General features: G+C 39.9%; 1 protein-coding gene and 1 long non-coding RNA gene across 7 annotated transcripts in view; one reads left to right on the forward strand and one right to left on the reverse strand.

Annotated features, from left to right (window-relative positions):
* RYR2 (ryanodine receptor 2) overlaps positions 1-22,172 on the reverse strand; it is a 727,531-nt gene that overhangs the window by 387,163 nt on the left and 318,196 nt on the right. For all 6 annotated transcript variants that reach the window (XM_050950348.1, XM_050950346.1, XM_050950344.1 and 3 more), the window contains 2 exons: positions 18,616-18,690; positions 13,155-13,311 (listed from right to left, as the gene is read on the reverse strand). In XM_050950348.1, the coding sequence (XP_050806305.1) occupies positions 13,155-13,311; positions 18,616-18,690 (232 nt within the window). The remainder of the gene's footprint in view (positions 1-13,154; positions 13,312-18,615; positions 18,691-22,172) is intronic.
* Positions 1-22,172, forward strand: part of LOC127049568 (uncharacterized) — an 838,950-nt gene that overhangs the window by 376,121 nt on the left and 440,657 nt on the right. The gene's annotated exons all lie outside the window — the stretch shown is intronic.

A 22,172-nucleotide genomic window follows, 5' to 3' on the forward strand; every position in this document is an offset into this window, starting at 1 on the left:
AGGAACTGTAAGAACACTGTATACATTGATCTATTCCCTCATTGCTAAAATGATTAATAAAGGGGGAAGCAATAAAAACCACTAGCTTGTTAGCCAAATACTTGAGTGAAGAGAGAGAGATCTTGTCCACACAAAATCCAGCTGAGCATTATTGAAGAACATATTTTATATTCTATGATCTGATTTTCCAGTCAGTTTAATCCCAGTGAGCTAGCATAAAACTGGTATAAACAAAATGGAGAATCAGACCTTATATTGGTTAATCAGATTTCAGTTTTACTAGCCTATGTTTTCTGCAAAGCATTCCTCAGAGGTACAAATTCTGCTCATCTTACTTAACCTTCAAACATCAGGAGTTCTGCACAAGCAACACCAGTAGGACAGATCTCAAAGTAGTTCAGGTTAAGAAAACAAGAAAGTCTGCTCCAGTATACAACTGTGTCTCTGAAAACACTAGACATAATAAGCATACTGGGTCAGACCAATGGTCCATCCAACCAAGCAGCCTGTATTTCGACAGTGGCCAATGCCAGACACTTCACAAAGAATGAACAGAACATGGCAATTTCCAGTGACTCATCCTGTCATCCACTCCCAGTTTCCAGCAGCTGGAGGTTTATGGACACCTGGTGCATGGGGTTGCATCCGTGACCATCTCAGCTAATAGCCAATGATGAACCTATCCTTCATGAAAGTATCTAATTCTTTTTGAACCCACTTATACTTCTGGCCTTCACAACATCGCATGGCAACAAGTCCCACAGGCTAATATGCACCATGTGAAGAAGTACCTCCTTTTAAACCTGCTGCCTATTAATTTCATTGGGTGACCCCTGGTTCATGTGTTATGTGAAGGGGTAAATAACACTTCTATATTCACTTTCTCCACATCATTCATGATTTTATAAATCTTTCAAATCCCCTCCACCTTAGTCACCTCTTTTCTAAGTAGATTAGTCCCCATCTCCTCGTATGGACGCTGTTCCAGTCCCTAATGACTTTTGATGTCCTTCTCTGTACCTTTTCCAATTCTAATACATCTTTTTTGAGACATTGCATACAGTCCTGGTTATCCTATTTGAAATGTGCTTGAACTATGCATTTATAAAGTGACATTATGATATATTCTGTCTTATCTATTCCTTTCCTAATAGTTCCTAACATTAGTCTTTTTGACTGCCGCTGCACGTTGAGCAGATGTCTTCAGAGAACTATCTGCAATGATTCCAAGATCTCAAGTGCTAACTGCTAATATAAACCCTATCATTTTGTTTACATAATTGGAATTATGTTTTCCAGTGTGCATTCCGTTGTACTTAACACTGAATTTCAGCTGCTATTTTGTTGCTATCACCCAGTTTTGTGAAATCCCTTTAAGTCTTTGCACGCAGCTATGGACTTAATTATCTTGAATAATTTTGTATCATCTGCAAACTTTACCACCTCACTGTTTCCCCTTTTTCCAGATCTTTTACGAATATGTTGAACAGCCAGGTCCAAGTACGGATCCTTGAGGAACCTCACCATTTCCCTCTCTCCATTGTGAAAACTTACCCCTTTTTCCCACCTTTTGTTTTCTGTCTTTAACCAGTCACTGATCCATGAGAGGACCTTCCCTCTTACCCTGTGTTTGCTTACTTTGCTTAAAAGCCTTTGGTGAGAGACCTTGTCAAAGGCTTTCTGAAAGTCCAAGTACATTATACCAATTGGATCACCCTTGTCCACATGCTTGATGATTCCCTCAAAGTATTCTAATACATTGATGGGGAATGAATTCCTTTTACAAAAGCTGTGTTGGTTCATCTGTACCTCTGATCATTTTGCTCTTTACTATAGTTTCAACCAACTTGCCTGGTACTGAAGTTAGGCTTGCTGGCCTGAAATTGCCAGGATCACCTCTGAAGCCTTTTTAAACAAAAACAAAAACAAAAAACAAAAAATCAGCATTGCATTAGCTACCCTCCAATAATCTGATACAGAGGCTGATTTAAGTGATAGGTTACATACCGCTGATCCCTCATATCCAGCCCCAGCCCTGAGATGAGGGTCTGCCCCAATCTTGACCATCCTGGCAGATTGTAAGCAGGCCCTGCAGCCCAGTGGGAGCCTTTCCAGTCTCAGTTTTGTTACCTCTGGCTATGCCCAGCCACTGGTCTCAAGGAAGGAGCCTGTTTCAAGAGGACTCTTAATAGTCTCACAGTCCCGACACCCGTCCACATGATGAAGCCATTTTTGTCAACTTAAAGGGCTCTTAAAATCGATTTCTGTACTCCTCCCCAACGAGGGGATTAGTGCTGAAATCGACCGCGCTGAGTCGAATTTGGGGTAGCATGAATGCAATTCGACGGTATTGGACTCCAGGAGCTATCCCAGAGTGCTCCATTGTGACCGCTCTGGACAGCACTCTTAACTCGGATGCACTGGCCAGGTAGACAGGAAAAGCCCTGCAAACTTTTGAATTTCATTTCCTGTTTGGCCAGCGTGGCGAGCTGATCAGCACAAGTGACCATGCAGAGCTCATCAGCACAGGTGACCATGGAGTCCCAGAATCGCAAAAGAGCACCAGCATGGACCAAAAGGAAGGTACTGCATCAGATCGCTGTATGGGGAGACGAATCCGTGCTATCCAAACTCAGTTCCAAAAGACAAAATGCCGGAATATTTGAAAAAATCTCCAAGGGCAAAGGTGGACAAAGGTTATAACAGGGACTCACAGTAGTGCCGCATTAAGCCTACCAAAGAACCAGAGAGGCAAACGGCCGCTCCGGATCAGAGCCCCAGACATGCCGCTTCTATGAGGAGCTGCATGCCATTCGAAGGGGTGCCCATACAACTACCACACCACTGTGCTTCCCTCCTTCCCCACCCCTCCCGGGCTACCTTGGCAGTTATCCTCCCATTTGTGTGACAAATTAATAAAGAATGCATGAATTGGAAACAACAACGACTTTACTGCCTCTGCAAATAGAGATCAAAGGGGGGAGGGGAGGGGAGGGTGGTTGGCTTACAGGGAAGTAGAGTGAACCAAGGGGACAGGTTTTCATCAAGGAGAAACAAACAGAACTTTCACACTGTAGCCTGACCAGTCATAAAACTGGTTTTCAAAGCTTCTCTGATGCACAGCACGGCCTACTGTGCTCTTCTAACCACTTTGGTGTCTGGCTGTGCATAGTCAGTGGCCAGGCGATTTGCCTCAATCTCCCACCCCGCCATAAAGTCTCCCCCTTAGTCACAGATATTGTGGAGCACACAGGAAATAGTAATAACAATGGGAATATTGGTTTCGCTGAGATCTAACCAAGTCAGTAAACTGCACCAAGGAGCTTTTAAATATCCAAAGGCACATTCTACCACCATTATGCACTTGCTCAGCCTATAGTTGAACTGCTCCTTACTACTGTCCAGGCTTCATGAGCCATGGGAACAAGGGGTAGGCTGGGGTAGGTGCTGCCAACTGGGAGAGTAGCCTGAGGCAGAAGCCTCCAGCTGGCATGATATTCCAGGCAGGATTGAATCTCCATTAGACGAAACTTAAAGAAGAGAATGACCTGGAGTCATTCCCATTTTTGTCCAGGAGCCCCTGACCGACCTCACGAAGGTCGGCCAGGAGCACTCACAGGATAATGACGATGGTTAGCAGTCGTATTGCACCGTCTTCCATCCGCAAGGCAAGGCAAGGGGATGCTGCTGTGTAGCAATGCAGTACTGCATCTACCAGCAGCACCCAGGAGACATACGGTGACAGTGAGCTGAGCGTGCTCCATGCTTGCTGTGGTATGTCTACCGCATGGGCAACCCAGGAAAAAAGGCGAGAAATGATTTTTTGCCGTTGCTTTCACGGGCAGAGGGAGCAAAGGAGAGAGGGGGGCCTGACGACATGTACCCAGAACCACTCGCGACAATGTTTTTGCCCCATCAGGCATTGGGAGCTCAACAAAGAATTCCAATGGACGGCGGAGACAGCAGGAACTGTGGGATAACTACCACAATGCAATGCTCCGAAAGTCGATGCTAGCCTCAGTATTGTGGACACACACCACTGACTTAATGCGCTTAGTGGGGACACACACAATCAACTGTATCAAATCAATTTCGAAAAATCAACTTCTATTAAATCGAGCTCATTTCGTAATGCAGCACACCCTTAGTGAAGAAATCCTCCCCCATACAGAAGTAACCAAGGCATCACCCTCATCTGAGAGTTTCAGCAGAACTACTGTTGCTGAAATTGAGACTACTGTTGCTGCTTGTGCTTGCTGTGTTGTTGCTTCTGTACCAAGAGCTGCAGCAGCTACTACAATGGTTGACATCGTTTTCCCAGCCATTTCAACAGGGCCTTTCTATCTATTTCTGTCTTCAGGCTGTAGTAACTGTTTGTATGTATTCTCCACCAAGTGTAAGCTGGTGGGCACAATTATTATTTAAACACAAAAACCTGAACAACACAAAACAACCTGTGATTCCCCTGACCAACACCAGCTGCAGTCTCCAAAGATCTTTCCCTAGCCTTGCTCAGATACAAAGAGGACACGCCCCTTCCTTCAGGCCCCTGCAGAGTCATGTGATAGGCTGGTAGCTGTTAACCTTTTCTTGGCTATTCTACCCTTTCACACCAACACTTTGGGAATGACTAGAATGGTTCTAGCATAGCAACAACAACAGTCTGGAAAGGCAGCTTGCTAGTGAAGACTGTCAGGAGATGTTTGTCTTGAATTAAAGAGAAAAACAAATCTCCAATTTAGTGAGGGATTTGCAATGCACTGCTTACGAAAATGGAGTAGTCATGAGTATTATCAGAAAGTTCTTGTTCACAAATATGACTGGATTTCTACCTCCTACAAAAATTATAAATGCATTTTGAAGCACTTGAAATAAGTTCGAAATTATTGTTCATAGAGAATTCTTACACTTAAGTTTGGTAACATCAGGCATCCTAAGAAAATATATTCATTGATTCACTTTCTTAAATTGCTTTTGATGCAGATGCTAATCCTGCTCTGTTTGAATTCCTGAGATGATATAAATTCTTTTCTTCTTCCAGTCAATTATTTGATACATTGTAATAGTTGATTTGTTCATGCATCTGATACTGATTGTAGAAATATACTTCTAACTCGTTAATTCGTGGGTGTTTGCTATAGATATATTATTTGTTCATATCATTTCTCTTAGTGTTGTATTACACTACATTATTTTAAAATGTAATACAAACACGTGGCGATAACAAACATGTAAAAATGCAAAAGCTTAGGAAGTTGTGTGCAAATACTGATGCAAGAATCACCACATTAGGTCCCATTGTTACGACTACCTTGCTCTGTAAGCAGGGGGGCCATTGTCCAGGCTTGCTGGAGGAAGGCAGCAGTGCTTTATGGGGTTGGGGGGAGAAACAAGGTCAGAAACTGCTGCAAAAAGCTGGTGGTGGTCAGCTTTGCAGTACTGATTCACCCTCTTAGAATGTAAGGGTGAGAGGCTTTAAAGGTGCAAGCTCTGGCGCTGGAAACCCCTTTCTCCACACAGCAGGCAAGGTAGCAAGTTGTGTGCAAATACTGATGCAATAATCACCACATTAGGTCCCACTGCTACTTGAACAAATAAAAAACTGATTTCAAGCTTCTGAATTGCCAAAAAGCACTTGTCTCCTTTAACTAGAGGCATTTATCCATGTTTGTATTCTGTACTTCCACAGTCTAAGATTGTCTTTTTCAGTTCGGCCTCTCTAAGACTTGACTACAGACTTTAAGCATAGGAAGTTTTTGTCTCTCTCCTGTGGACAGGAGGTAGAACACTCCAACAAAAACACAATTTGAAAGAGTGGCCATGTTAGGTTCTGATGTCCAGAAACAGATAAAAGCAGTACACCTCTACCCCAATATAATGCAGTCCTCGGGAGCCAAAAAATCTCACTGCCTTATAGCTGAGACTGCGTTATATCGGGTTTGGTCCGGTATGGCGTACTGGCAAGAGCCGGTACACCGTGCCGGACTGGACTCGCTTCTCCAGCAGTGATTTAAAGGGTCCAGTGCTCCAGCCGCTGCAGGGAGCACCAGGCCCTTCAAATCACCACCGGTGCTCCATCAGCAGAGCTCGGATTGGGATTTAAAGGGCACAGGGCTCCCCTCAGTGGCCAGAGCCCCAGGCCCTTTAAATCACCGCCCCAGCAAGGCTCCCAGAGCCCCGGCGGGGATTTAAAGGGTCCGGAGTGCCAGCTGCTGTGAGGAGCCACGGGCCTTTTAAATCACCACCGGAGCTCTGGCAGCGGGGCTCAGATGGTGATTTAAAGGGCCCATGGCTTCACACAAATTTGGATATAATGCAGTAAAGCAGCAGGGCTGGGGTGGCGCTTTAAAGGGCCTGTGCTTTACTGCATTATATCCAAATTCGTTTTATATCGAGTCGCGTTCTATCAGGGTAGAGGTGTATTATAAAGAGGACAGGGCTCAACTGAACATGGGTAACTATGGTAGAAAAAAATACGTTTACATTTGTCCCTACTAATATAGGGCATTATAACACTCAATGCATTGTTTTGTTAATTCAAAATGTGTATTAATAAATGTATTCTGTAAAGTATCATCTTAACATGATATATATGGAAAGGGAATGGAAAGTTTTAATTAAAATATTCTACTGTCTTTAACAAATATCAAATTGTTATAGAGAATAAAGACATGGCTAGAACATAGCTGAGGTGGAATGGAAGCTACAACTATGGTTAACATAATTCACTTACTCTATAAAGTTGCATGCTAACAATGTAAAAAGCGGGATCTCAGTCCCCACTCCAATCCAAAGAACACTCCTTGGCAACTAACAATTCAAGTTTTTGTTTAGAATGAACTGAAACATATAAATTGTAATCAGTGTTACAAGGCATTCTGGGACCATCAGGTATTGCCTCATATAGGTCATTCCTATATCAATTGTATAGTATTTTGAATTCTATAGACAGCATGATGTTGTGTGAAGAATATAGAGGCTAGGAAAGCAAGAGAGTGAAGGATGGTATGTGGTAGATGGGAAACTGGAAAGGAGGAGATGGTGAGAGGAGGCATGGGTATAAGGGAAAGTGGAAATAACATGGCAAAGAGGAGGCAGTTGTGAGCTGGGCTGGACATGAAGGTCAGAGGAAACTGGAGGGTGCTCCAGGGAAAGTCAGAGCAGGACGATGCCTTCCTGGTAATACATTAAGGTGACCAGACAGCAAATCTGAAAAATCGGGATGGGGGGGTTGGGCAGTAATAAGAGCCTATATAAGAAAAAGACCCAAAAATCGGGACTGTCCCTATAAAATCGGGACATCTGGTCATCCTATAATACATACGCAGACAGTTTAAACAGATTCAGAGGACTCATCATATGATTTAATATAAACCAGCTCATTAGAGAGGATTGCTGTCTAAGAAAAGGCTGCAATTATCACACTATGATTTGGTAGTGGTATGATGCATGCTGGGACAGTCTCCACATTGTGAAGGACCCCATGCCACTTTATTTGTAATGATACAGCCCTTAATTACATGATCACATGCTATCCCTCACCTCCCCCCAACAAGTGGACATTTTTCCCAGTGTGATTAACTTTATTACAGCTACAAAGCAAGAGCTCTGCATAGTTATATCTCCACCCTACTGAGATCACACTTGTGACATTGTCAGCACACCAATTTCTAAAGACGCTAAAGTTCAGAATTCTTCACACTCCATTCATTAAATCAGAACACAAAGAACTGAATTCACTGCTATGCTCCTCTCCAGTGACGTAAAGCAACCATAAATCCATCTTAACTGGACAATTTTAGTTTGAACAATTCTAACAGAATCTTCCAAAACTGAGCTTGGTGAACAACTCTCCTCAAAAGGACATAATCATAAATACAGGTCTTTTTCTGTGCACACCACTTCGTATTTTTAAAGGCTAACGTAATAGAATTGTATCTTAATATCAGTGCTGAATATGCATGATTCAACCTACTTAGACTTGAAAGTATGTTTTACTTCAATATTTCTAGATAGTGCCTGTGCAATATGCATACTAAAGATTCACATAATTAAGTTTTACTCTTGGAATTTTACCCTTTATCATCATCCCCTTCCTGTAATTTTTGTGGCATTTCTTTGACTTTGACATTGTCAGATGTCAATGAATAAAAAGCTAAAGTATGACTTGTGTTTTCAAGTGACATTTTAATGGATTTCCTGAGCTTCTTTAAAAAGAGAGTCAGACTGGATGCGTAATACTTACAAGTGTATCATAATGCAGCATTTTATTAAAATTGACATATTTCAGCCCACTCAAAAATCTGGGGGTGTTTAAAAGTTAGTGGGAGAAAAAGAAGAGACTTTTGTATGGAACGAAAAAATATGATAACATTTAATATTTATTATGTAATTATATTTTTCCACTACACAGAAAGAAAATGCTGGTTATATTTCAAAGTCTTATTTACAATATACAAACCCCACACATTCAAACTACTGTAAAAGGCATATTTTTATAGCAGTTTCACTTACTTACTTAGGGCTGCAATCGTGCAAATAGTTCCACTCTGGCAGACTCTGCTCCCAGAAGCCAAAAGGACATCCACATGGAACAGCTTCCAGAAACAGGGCCTATAAGACTGTTCAAACCTCCCTTACTAAGAACCTGCCAACATGTCTCCAATGTTCTATTGACTGTGTAGTAACCAAACTTCTGATCATCCAAATGTATTTTAGTTCCCCCATGCATTTCAATAATCTGAATCCCACTACAATTCTCCTTTACGAATGTGTTTAGTCTCCCCTGAAATTAAACAGAGTTTGTATTTTGTTTAGCATGTCCTGAGAAGGATATTTCAAGCACTTCTTGGGATTCCAAGTACTCAGTGTTCTGTGCCTAAGTACCCCCTAAAGAATTTTCAATGGGTTAAGAATGCAGCAACTTTAAAATCAGCATATCAAAATAAATCTACTTTATATGATATATTATTGGATTAAAAGATGGTATTTACATGAATTAGTTTTTTATTCTTCTATGGAAAATGCTAGAAGTAATCCTAGACAGCTGTGCGCTATAGTGCAATAACCTCTACATTCTATCAGCCTTATTGACAATTAGAATTGTTTGCTTAAATAATTTCAAGAGAAAAAAAATTATATTAAACTTATGTTTTACATTAATGCCTGAGTCCTTACTCAACAGTTCAGTTCATTACTATAGGCTGATCATTGTTTTATATATTTTGATGGGGGCATTTACACATGTGGATATGGCATCTGACAAGGCAGAGTTTACGACCCAGTCCCTGGCTGTCAGAATCTGTGCAGTTACAGCCAACAATCCAGCAATTCGACTAATAAACCATGGAACTACTTCTGATTTATCAAGTCTGTTTAGAAACAAGCTCCTGACTCCTTAAAGAGCTGGGGAATTGAAAACAGCAGCCAGAATAACATCTCCTCAAGCATCCAGATATAGATAGATGGGTATACTTCCCTATTCTCTCCCATCACAGATTTTCAATTACAGCATTCTTTAGCTACATCTTCAGTTTGCACTGTAGCAGACAGAAGTTTGGATTTCTCTTTTGAGCTATGATTCGGGGAAAAAACCCTTAGAAAGACCCAGTCAACTTCTAAATCATATTTCCAGCTGAAAAATTTGTTCTTGCTATTATAGCAAGCACCACTGAAGATTACCGCAACTCAAACAGAAAATCTCTTTTTCCCCCAGCTTGTTTGCCTTGTGAATATGTGTATAGTGAGCTTCCTTGGTTTGTCATTGGTCAGGTGTCCCACCCTCATATAGAGCTCTCACATGAATGCTCCTCCCCAGGCTCTGCAAGAGCATTTACCAGTGACAGCAGCAAAGCTGAAACTGAACAGACTCCAGGCCAGCACGTGCACAAAAATATAAGGAGGAATGGCCCTATGTATGTTGGATGTTGCTCCCAGGACCACCCCCTACCCCCACAATGATCCTTATAAAACACAACAGTGTGCAGAAAAAGGCCCACACTTGTTCTTTATTTATAGGAATTTTTAAAATATCAGGACAAACTATTTAAAATGTGCCCTCTCTGAAAACTTGAGATTATCCCTTTGGCTATGTCTGTGCCCTTTGACTACATCCATCGTACAACTTCCCCAAGCTGGTGCTAAAAGCTACAAAATTGACCAACCTCACACAGTAAATAGGAGAAAATCCCATCAGTCTTGAATCTGTCATCCTTAGTTAGTAGAGGATAGTTTCATATTCCCAAGCTACATTAAGATACAGTTATGGCATTCAGCAGTCAATAAACAGATATGAAACAGTTGATGATTACTGAATTCTGCATCAGTATTGGTTTGAATTACTGACCTCAAACAATTGTTTGTGAGAAATATTAAAGAAAGAAAGAGAGGGAACTGACAAAAATGTAGATACATAAATGGGCATAAAACAAATCCACTGATCTGAATGCCTGTGAACTTTACACATGGATCAGAACTAAGTGGTTTGGACAGTATCTCACATATATTGGTGGCCCGGGTGTAGGAGGAGGAGAAATGGTTGTAAATTTAAAAGAAGAAATAAACTATTTTAAAAACCTAATGCATTTTATTTCTATTTAACAATGATCATTATTATTGAAATGTATAATTGATCAAACATCTGCATTCTAGAAAATAATCCTTCTTATTGTTCACAATATCAATTTTCAAATTAAAATTCTAACTATTTAATGTGTGATGAAGTTTTGGGCATCACATTTCTTTATTTCACTGAGATGTTTAAACAACATTAATAGAAGAGAATATTCTGATCTGTTTATTCTTTTCTTCAGTTCCTTCTGTCAATCAAAACTGGATTCCGATGTCTAAACTGTAAATACTCTGATACATTTTGTGTTTATTTCACGACACAAGCTTTAACAGTGCTTCATCAATTCTGCTTGCAATTAGTTACTACCCACAGAGGCACAGGTGTGTACCTCAGAGGTCATGAAAGGAGCCATTATAACTAAAGAAACACTGGAGTAAGGGTGAACAGAACTTGCTGCACCTGTAGGAAAAATTAGTTGGCTCTCCTGACATATTCCTCCTGCTGATGTTTGTCACTGTAGATGTAGTCAAGGTCATGTCCAGACACATTCCTTCTGAGCTGACTTGTATTACAGGCCCATGAGCACAAAGCAAAATTACAGCTGCTTTCTCCATGGGCATTCAGGGGAAAGACACTCCAGACTTCCCTCCTCTGAAGAACTCATTCTGGGACAGCTATGATTTGACCATACTTAAGTTTGTTACCGAAGAGCAAGATATCTGTAAACTTTGGGTTAATTTTTCCCCCCACTGCTAAATCTGAGACCTGACAACTCTATTTCATAGCAAAACATGACAATAATTTAACAAGTTCTGAGTTGCAAACTAAGTGTAATGAATTCATTTTCAGCAATTAAGTTCAGACGCCCTGTGGTCTCTCCCCAGGCTCTTCCACAGTCTATAGTTAAAATGGTCTGATTTTGGTCTAAAATTTGATCACCAAAAAATTTACATCAAATCAGAGGTCATCCCCCAACGTGACTTTTCCAGCAGGTTGTTGGGCTATTCCTGAAGCAACCCAAGAAGGAGACTGACTAGGAGAGTCACAATTGCGTTCTATTCACCCCACTGCTCCTGGGAAGGAGTAAATTCTGTCAGGTCTATACTAGCTGGAGCATATGCTCCCCAATGGGCCACTATAATTAGACAGACATTCCAGATTTTTCCTAGTTGTGACTCCTTCCCACATACCTACATGAAGTGGTGGGGGAAGTAAAATATGAGGAACCGATTTCCCTCTACTGTCAGGAAGCAGTAATAGCGAACACAAGCACAAGATAACATGTAACACCTCCATTGCTCTCTTCAGGCAGCACACAAAATGGGCCACAATCTTGCCCTTCAGTAACAGTAATAATGATAAATGCTCCTCTTTACCAATGGATTATCAAAATGTTTGGCCTGAGGCCTTCAAAGATTCTAAAACTTGGGTTGCCTCTCAAATAATAGCTTAAAAACCACTACAAACTGTTACCAGGAAGACTTTAAACTCTGCATTCATAACAACTGGTGCAAGCTTACTGAACACTGGGATTAAAAATAAAGGAAGTAGCTCTCAAGAAATTGGATGGTGTAAACTTAGAAACTCAAAGATTAAAATGCCTCAATAAGCAGAATACTTTAACTAATCAAGACACATGAAGTATTCTCTAGGCTGAAGCATTCCTACGGGTGTACCTTCTACTAAACTAAATGGAATTTCTGCTCATGTAAGGAATACAGGATCAGACCACAGGACCCTTTTCTCTGTCTAGAGTGGCAAAAAGGGGCAAGAGCAGAGATGAGGATCTCAAACCAGAGTGTAACTTTTTCAAAGCCCACAAGCTAGCTTCCCTTCCACCCAAATCATCATCATTTATCTGAAGTTTTTGAGCATTCCCCTAAGAATTCTGTATAAACAAGATTTCACTGTTTTTCCTGCCATGTTTTAGGATTCTACGGTCACAGTACTCTTTTTCACAATGTTTTTTTCTAATTGAGAGAGAGAAAGCCATTGTCAGAGCACCCAAACTATAGCCACCAGATCTGGCCACCAAAAATGCCCAACGCCAGATTACACAAAAAAATATATACTCGATTTCAGGTGCCTGATTATTGTTTATGACCCTGAGTGTACAATGGAAGAAATTATACAATGTCTAAGGAAAATTCCCACACAAATGTTAATAAAATTGTTAAAATTTGTAACAAAACACAAACATTGTAAAGGATAACTAACAAAGTACTAATTTCGGAAAACTAAAATTTTCAGTGATATTAGGCTGCAACTGCAAACACAAATTGAGTCACAGCACATTTTAAACTGTTCATCCACCACACAAAAAAAATGGACACATCCCTATTTTGAAGTACTTACAAATGTCATTCAGTTCATAGAAAGCCTAAGGTGCAGCATTGAGTCTGGGCTAACTAAAAACTTGAACACAGAAGCAGATAACAGAGGAGGCCCATAGGGATAAAAACGCAATTGGATGTTTGGTAGCACCATCACTTCATTTCTCTAATTTTTCCTAAATGTATTTGAATGTTCATTAAAAGAGAAATCAAACATTGCCAGGCACATTAATGCTGCATTTGTTTTGTACCTTGGAAGACCGAAAACAAAAGGCTGTAGATTTCACGTCAGCTTTCTCTTTGTCCATAAGGAGAAGACTCTTGTCATCCATGAGGCTTAAATATTTCCCTGTTGTTATATGTCTTAGTCTGAATAGCTGTCCCCATCTAATGTGGCTTCCACTCCACCTAATAAGGCAAGTTCAAAGGAGGATTCTTAAACAAAATGTTTACAATTTAATGTTCCAGACCAAACATATTTAAAGAATCATTATTATTCAGATTAGTTGCAAAATCATTTTAATGTGTTCGCACAGAATGTCAAAGTCCACCCTTCATAGTACAGTATTAACAGAAAAAGCTACAATGTTTTTGGCTATCTGATGTGGTATCACTTCAATAGGTACAATAAACTCATGTTTAAATTAGCTTGTTAATAAAAAATATTGTGACAAAAGAAAAAGGTAAATGAATTATGATTTTTTCCAGTCCCAAAGAAGTGGAGACAGGGGGCTTTGAACAGAACCAAGAACACCATCAATACAGTTTAACAGGTTGGTGGTTTTTTGGTTTTTTTGTTTTTTTAATCTTTTCACTGGTAGAAAAGATGATTTTGAGCTGTATTTTCTCCACCAACAATAGGAAATAGCAGCCAAACGGCTTGAAATCTGCATATGCAGTGCCTTTCCCATGTGCCACTCTGCCATAGCTCAAGAGAAGTCCTCTTAGGTATAATGAAAGGGAGCTGTCAGCAGGATATTTGAGATGAAGTTTAGTTCCCTTTGGTTATTAAAAAAAAAAATTCAGCTGTTGAAGAAATGGCTGCTTACTGACAGAAAAACAGAAATTATCCACAGATGAATTTCAATAACTAGAGGATTTTACAGACACCCTATTGCATCCAGGAGAGGAGATCTCAGCTCCAAAGTATGAGCCAAGACCAACTAGGTCCTCACTTCAACATTTTATCCACTTACAGCTAAGTTCCCCCACCTTCCTAGAGCACTCCTCTGCTCAACTGTCTGTGCCCTCAGACACAGCGCTCACAAAATAATTATAAAACCAATCAACAAGAGCCTGCCCATATGCTTCACATTTTGTAGCAGATAAAGGGCAATAAGAAGGGATGCTCCCACTCTGGAGTTCCATTCACAGTGGACTTCAAATTGAGCACAGAAAGAGCAGGGTTCCAACTCCCTGCTTCAGACTCAGCCCCGAGTACAAATCTCCTGGCTGCACTCCAGATGTGTCGAGGTACTCGTCCATTGGTGGTCTCTCAGGGGAGCTCTCAAACTTTACTTAGCCTGGAAGCTTGGGAAGAAAAGGACCATTCTTTTGTTCTGTGTTTGTACAGTGCCTATCACAATGGGGTCCCGGTTCATGACTGGGACTCCTAGATACTACCACAATACAAATAAAAAATATTATATTTTTTGTTTGAAACAGCCCAAATTCATCATTTATGGGTCAAATATCACTGACTGGTATTGGTGAACCTATAGATATTCTATTTCAACTAAATCTAAACTATCCCACATAGCAGAAGCTTGTATTGCTGCCCCTTTTTGCTTATATGTAAATTCTAATGTACTTTTAGAATGAGCCCAAGCACAAAATTCCAAAACAAATTTAAAGTTTTTCCCTGTGTGTGTTTCATATGCATCTGTACAGTAGCCTAGGTCCTATTCAAGGCATATCACATGTGTCATTATCACTGTAGACTAGCGTAACAGATTTAGACTATTATCTGTGCAATAAACATATCCATTTGTTTAAGCACCTCTTCATAAGCACTAGGTATACTGTCAGTGTAAATCTTGAAAACACAGTTGGCAGCCATTTTCACAATGTAAGCTACCTCTTGGCTTCCATTTTCTTAAAGGAATTGGAGGTTCTTGGTTGTTTTAAAACATGCTAGAGAGACAGCGTTTATTTCTGTGGCCTTTTTTTTTTTTAATGACAGTAAAAATGTTGGACTCTGCTGTGGGAGTTTTTTGGTGGGGAGCGAAGGAGGATTTATATCTCATAAATGAATTCTCCCCCTCCCCCTCATTAAGTCTTTTATATGGCAAGGTGAGCACCCACTACCAAAACACATCCAATACATACAACTGTCAGCTGGCATGAAGATTCCATCATTCAACCATATAAAGACCCAGGGCCTGATTCTCAGTGATCACGTTGCAGCACTTGGGCCAGGGAACACATACGTGGCTGAATACCTTTGCACTCCTCATTATGGAGCCATGCAGGAGCCTACCTGCATGCAGACTAGGGCTGCTCTAACTTATACTCTGCTTCACATGGCCCCCTGTGGACTATAGGAAGAGATAATAGCTGAAGTGTAATTCATTCCAACCACACTTACAATTTGTCCTTCATGGAGAGCAGCAGAGCGTGCACTGCCCCTATACTAGCTCTAACCAGTCAAGGAAGCCTTCTGGGTAGTGAATATTCTGAGGCGGCTGTTTCTGACCATTTAAAGGCCCCTCTGCACAGCCAGAATGGCATAAAAGCTCTTTAGCATAACAGACTCAAGCCCACAGACTACTGTGGGCAGAACAATGATAAACACTACCTTCAGCTGCTCTGTAGCAAAAGATTCCTAACAGTTTGGTGTGAATTTACACTGAGACTGGCTATGGAATCAAAGCTGTGCAATGCTTCAGGAGGTTCTATGCTAGAAGAATTAAAGAGAGAATTCAAAAACAAGAAGCCTTTTGTATGGAAAATTCTGCCAGCACAGTCTGTGGGAGGAAGCTGGATAGTCAGAGCACAAGGTCCCGGTTGTAGTGGGTTGGAGAGGAGGAAAGACAGTGATTTTAAGAGAAAAGAGAAATTGGGAAAAGGAAGTAGGACTGGGAAACAGTGATGGGTAGGTGACAGGGCATGCACAATTGTAAGAAAAAAAAGGGGGGTTGATTTATGAAGCAACAGCAATAATAGTTTAATAACCAATCTTATTAAGAAATATTCTTCTAAAGAAAAGATGACTCGCATAAAACAAGATCTTTCAAGAGCCCAAGATTCCATAAAATACACTAAGCTACTCCAAGTCCAATGTATTTTCCTTCCAATTACTCAGGTCTTTGTCTCATTTCTATCCACCACTTGATCTTTCCTTTTCTAGTCATAGCCATGCTATCCTTCCCCCTCTGATTATCCTTTGCCTAAACCCCATCTTTCTGCTCTGCCCAAGCCTTCCTCTCCTATTCTCTTCCCAGAGGAAATAATGAGTTCACTTTCTGTTGTCACAAGTCCCTCCCTACTGGACTTTCAATATTCAGGTGCCTGTGCCAGGGTTTATATTAGTGGAAACACATATAGATCTGGGCTGTCGTATATTTTCTCTATGCTAAATCATAAAAACTCCCAGATTCAATTAACCTTTCTGAAAGTTTCAAGAATGAGTAAGAATGCACATGCATATTATTTTACTCCATGTAATGTACCAGGAAACTCTGTGACCATATCTGCACACAAAACTGTGTAGTATACTCATATGCTTCCTAGAGCAAGCTTGCTCCCCCCAAAAAACTTACAGTCCAAGTCTGGAAAGACATTAATCTAAGTAGTCCCATGACTTCTATGGGATAAAGCTAGGTATGTGCATAAATCTCTACAGGACAGGAGTCCTAGAATGTAAAATATTGGGTTTACTCTCACTAATCAGCACTACTTATCAAGGTGTTTGCAAGTCTGAGTCATTAGATAGAGAGATTTTCAGGACAGAAAACAGATTTTAGTTTTTATTTGTTAAACATGTACGTCAGGGGTCCCCAACGCAGTGCTCGTGGATGGCACCCGCTGGGATGTCTAAGAGCGCCCGTGTACTGGCCAGCAGACGAGCATCGCCCAAAATGCTGCTGACAAGCTGCATCATACAGAGGCGTCGACGCCGAAATCCCGCTGATTTTCCGCGGTATTTCAGCGGCGATGCGTTTGGATGACGTTACTTATCGGCAGCATTTCAGCAGTGACGCCTATTGACGTTGCTGCTTGTCGGTGGAATTTCGGCGGATGCTCGTCCACTGCCACAGTCCTCCGAAAAAGGTTGGGGACCATTGATGTAAGTGTTGCACAGTATAGTGCTGTCTAATAGTAAAAACAAAGATACATATGTATTAGACTGATTTGTCACAAATCATGTGCCCAATTCAATACATTCAAAATTTACTTCTAACCACTGATGCACATAAATTTGACTGTTTAGCAGTAAGCTTTAAGAGGTCATACATCTGAGCACCAGCTGGAAAGTTATAAGTTGACACCTTTGCTAACAAAACAAAACATTGGAAATTTGGCAATAATTGTGTCCCACTCAAAAAAAGTTTAACATTTTGATAGTAACAGTCATGTTCCTTGTACAGGAAGATTACTACTGTCAGAGCTGACTTGTATTGCAGATTCTTTTGACAAGTTCTCTAAACCTGCAGTCTGCACACATTGCCTGTCAAATATAGATGGCATAAGACTATCGAATCGTAACATAACTCACTGTTCCTGTGCCATTATTTGCCAGGTGGTACACATTGATGGGAAAATACTACCCTGAAACATGTGAAGAAAAAGGTTTGGGAAACAAAAAGGCAGAGATTCTCATGCGGTTTTACTGCTGTTGCTCAAGCACAATTTAGTCCAAAAGTAACTAAAGGGGAGTGGAGGGAATCTCTCCATTTCCCTTATATCTATTCAATTTCTTTTAACATCATCCCTTTAAATGACATGCACACATTCCACAGCATCATGAGAGTGTAACATTTCCCCACAGCTATTATCATTTAGTCTCTAAAATGATAATTTGTCACTTCAGGTTTAATCATAACTGCATATTTGTGAGTGAAACTTTAAGGCATGCTTGTATATGACAGTCACAGCTAAATAAGGCACAATTCCCAGCAAGCACTCCAACTTTGCATCATCCTTTTGCAGATGTTTTCCTTTACAATACAGGCTGTCTAATAATTTTTGTTCTTAACATAAAAGTGACTGTTTAATATCATTTTTAACAGTGCTATGTATTTGGGTAACAAAAGAACCTGAATACAAATACAACTATAGAACCAGAGTAAACCAGAGTTTTTCAGTTTATTTGCAGGGTTTAAAATGTATCAGAAAGCCATTTATGGGGACAAAGCGTAATAACATAAAATCTCTTGGAATATTACCACCATGCAGGAGCTGTCCATAACCATAAATGACTGGAAAAAGGGAAAATAAAACCACAAATATTTGAAATTAAAATATAATAATAGAACCTGGATGTGATTCAGCAACATTTTAAGTACACACCTATCTTTAAGCACAAGTATTCCTAGTGAAGTCAGGGGAACTATTTATGTGCTTGAAGTTAAGTACACGCTTGCTTAAGTACCTTGCCAACTCAGGGCTTTCATGTTCACTTCTAGTTTTTACCTACTGTGCTACTGATTTAGAGACAGCTGATCGTTTGATTATATTGTATATATTTTTTCTCAGTGTATTGTTACTTACGCAACTCTTAGAGTCTCTAGTCGCCAAAGGGAACGAGCATGAATCGACACAGCACCACCTTCGTAATGGACAGTTCTATAAACCAAACAAAGCAACATTCTGAGATGAAAATTCTGATATCTCTTCTTTAACTTGCAATTTGTTCTGTTAATTGAGGATTTTTAATTTCAAGGTCCCCAAGACAATCCAGTTAACCGTTATTTAACAATTATGATTATCAATCTCAAAAATAACTCGTCCTTTAAACGTTCTGATCCACTTGTTCATACACTTTATTTTGTTTTTAAAATGCATAATTTTATCAAGTCTTTCTTTCTACGATCACATTTATACCACATTCAAAAATTTAATCCTCAGTGTTTTTAAGGATCAATTTGCCAGAGGAAAAAATTTATAATCTGAAGATTAAAACATTGCGTAGTCCTAACAGCAAAATTCAACACTAAAATAGATATTTCAAAACCAGAAGTAAGACAGTGGCGTCCGAATTTCTCATTAAAAACAATAGAATAACACAAGAAGTTACAAATGTGCCAAAATACTTATTTAAAGATAAGGAAGGACTAGTTCCAATTCTCAGGCATTAATGGGAGGCAAATAAAGCGTAAGAGGAGCAATGTTAAAATATTAATCCAGGGCTAAAATACAAAGCTAAAATGTTGGGGAAACAAGTTAAACAGAGGGATCCACATTATTGACATCCTAGATGAATGAGGTTTCAAATTATGTGAGAAAAAAGTAAGTCAAAAGAGAAGCAAAATATGCTTTGTGTAAATTCAAATAAAAATCATTGACTCAGAGAACTCCCTCCAGGATCCAGGCAGTCCCCTCTCTGTGTGCATCTACCTCAAGAAAAGGCATATGGGCAGTTCCTTAACATTGGGGGTAAAATCCTGGCCCTCTAGAGGTCAAAGAGAGTTCTGCTGTTGACTTCAGTAGGGCCAGGATTTCACACCAGGTTTTGGTTTATGTTGTTAAATGGGATTTTAGCTAAATTAGAAATAGGCTTTTAACTATTTGCTTGTTCGTCTGTTAGTATGATCTATGCAATATGTTACGATGGCGTTGCTGATGAGCCAAACAACGGATCTGATCTTGGGAGTTCTTACTCAAGGAAAACTCCCATTGACTATTTACATTGTAATTAGTGGATGGTTTGTCTGAGTAAGGATTGGGATGATATTTTTAAGTAGTCATGGCCAGCTTCTCAGATGGTGTACATAGTCAGAGTTCCATTGACTTTAATAGATCTATGACAATATGCACAAGTTGAGATCTGGCCCTGATTTCTGGCAGGGCAGAGGGGCTCCTTTTCTTTTTTTTTCCCTCAAGTACAGGTTGGCATTGTTCCTTTTAACACTGTTCCATTTATGAGAACATATCAAGTATTTTAATAATTTGGATCATCCAAAAAGCTTTTCTCTTTATCAACTGTCGGTGTTAAAAAAAAATTAAAGCTCATTTATGTCAAGGGCAGATTGCTTCTTAAATATTATGAACCAGATGACAAGCAAAAGAAACTTCTGCCATATTGCATTTAACTCAAATATTCAGAAGGTTATCGATGTCAGTATGTGGCATTTTTCATACAACTGTGGTTGGCTTAATACTTTTATACTGCATGAAAAAACAGTATTACATCGAAGTAATATCACTGATCATGAGTCCTGATGTAATGCCTGGAAAAGGTTATTGGCCTGGAAAGCATTTGCACTGGATAAAGCTCTGTTCTGGTTTCTCACCATTAAGTCTAATGTTTTCTATATTTAATTTCCTGGGTCTGTTGCAGGAATAGCTTATCAGTAACAGCATGAGGAGCCTCAAACAGCTCTGCAGAGGGAACAATAGTGCCAGTTAAATCTTAAACTTTCATAGAAAGCAACCCTCAAGAGCACAATAAAAATTCTGAAAACCTGTGCTTCGAGTCAGGCATCATGGTTTCATGCTTTGTTCTTTTTTTGTACATGGCCTACCACAACAGAAGCTCGATTAAACAACATATAAGCAGCCACACATTGCTTAAAATAATAAAATTCTTAATTACCCTTTTGCTTATTTCGCTATAAAATTAGTTGACATTTCACAAAATACCAAAATTCAAGACTGATGCTATATGTGGTTGGAATTCTCTCTTTCAGATCGCATAAAAGCTTAAAAGTTTGTTCTAGCAGTTCTAAGGCCACTAAAATGTGCATGAACTCAGTGAAATGTGTGTCATATCCTGAAACCTACAGGGGAAAAAATTATTTCTAATGTTGGAAAGCTTGAAACATGGCACTAATCTCATATTCTACAAGTACTTTTTAGCAATGATCCAGTGCAATGTATAACGAATATAGCAAATCCCAGACCAGTGCAATTTAAAATACCTTTAGAAATGCATGTAGTGAAACTGAAAGAATGAGTCCTTTCTGGTTGAACTGATTTGTTTTATGTCAACATACATACTCTTTCGTTCTCAAGATCATTCAGATATCCTAAGGGCCTAAACCACTGGCTGACCCACTAATGGGGAAGGATGAGTCCTGGAATGCTCGCATGGGAGGAATTTGGAGGCTAATGGGAGAGAAAAGCAGGCTACAGGAAAAAAACTGGGAAATGTAAATATAGTATTTAGGAGCCTCCTACTGGAAAATAGCTTCTAGCACATTCTCACCCATTTTCTCTGAATGAATATGGTGCCAAGGAGTAATCTCTTTTTGTGTTGTAATTTGTCTATGAATGATGCTTTGCAGTACTGCAAAGTGAAACTGAGTGCTTCTACCTTGAATGAACTGTGAATTAGTAACTCCATAATACAAAAAGAGAGCTACCCGCAGGGAACCATTTGCATTTAATAAAAGAAAGCTACAAGATAGGCACAGACAAAAATAAATAATAGATTAGCCAAATAATGAAAGTTTATTTTATTAACATTACAAATATTATTTCTCTACCCAATGCAAACTTCTAAACAAAGCACACACAAAAATCTCCCAAAGCCAGGAATACTTGTTCCATGGCCAGTCAATCTACTCAAGAGAAAGGGTGGCCTGCTATATGTACAATAATGAACACTCAAAGCCCTTATACAGTATCTGGGAGTTAGGAGGATATTTGTTTGGAGTGTGAGAGTGAGGAGTAGACAGAATTAATGAAAAATAAGTTCCCCACTAGTCCAGGCACAAGAAAAACAGATCCTATCCAACCTATGGATCATCTAATAAAATTACCCTGTGAATGTGGTGTTTGTCACCCCTAACTCCCGGTCAAGAGAGAGGAGCAGGGATGTCACTACCTTCTCTGCTGTGGAAGAGGTCTCACTGAAATTCTACAGTCTCCCTCATCTCATAACTGCCTGCAGCAAGTTGCTACCCGAATCCACCCCATTGTGCCCAGATGTGGTGTTCTGACAGTTGTGCCTCAATTTCCCCCCTCCCTGTCTGACTGTCCTTTGGCCTACTCCAGCCACATGAGTGCCTACCCCTTCTTTACAGGGTTCTACCCCTTCTGGGTCCAAGAGTCCTTTACTAAAGTACTCAAGTAATATATACAAAATCCAAACCATCAGCATGGCT

This window comes from Gopherus flavomarginatus, chromosome 4 (assembly GCF_025201925.1).
Source record: "Gopherus flavomarginatus isolate rGopFla2 chromosome 4, rGopFla2.mat.asm, whole genome shotgun sequence".
NCBI classification, from domain to species: Eukaryota; Metazoa; Chordata; order Testudines; family Testudinidae; genus Gopherus; species Gopherus flavomarginatus.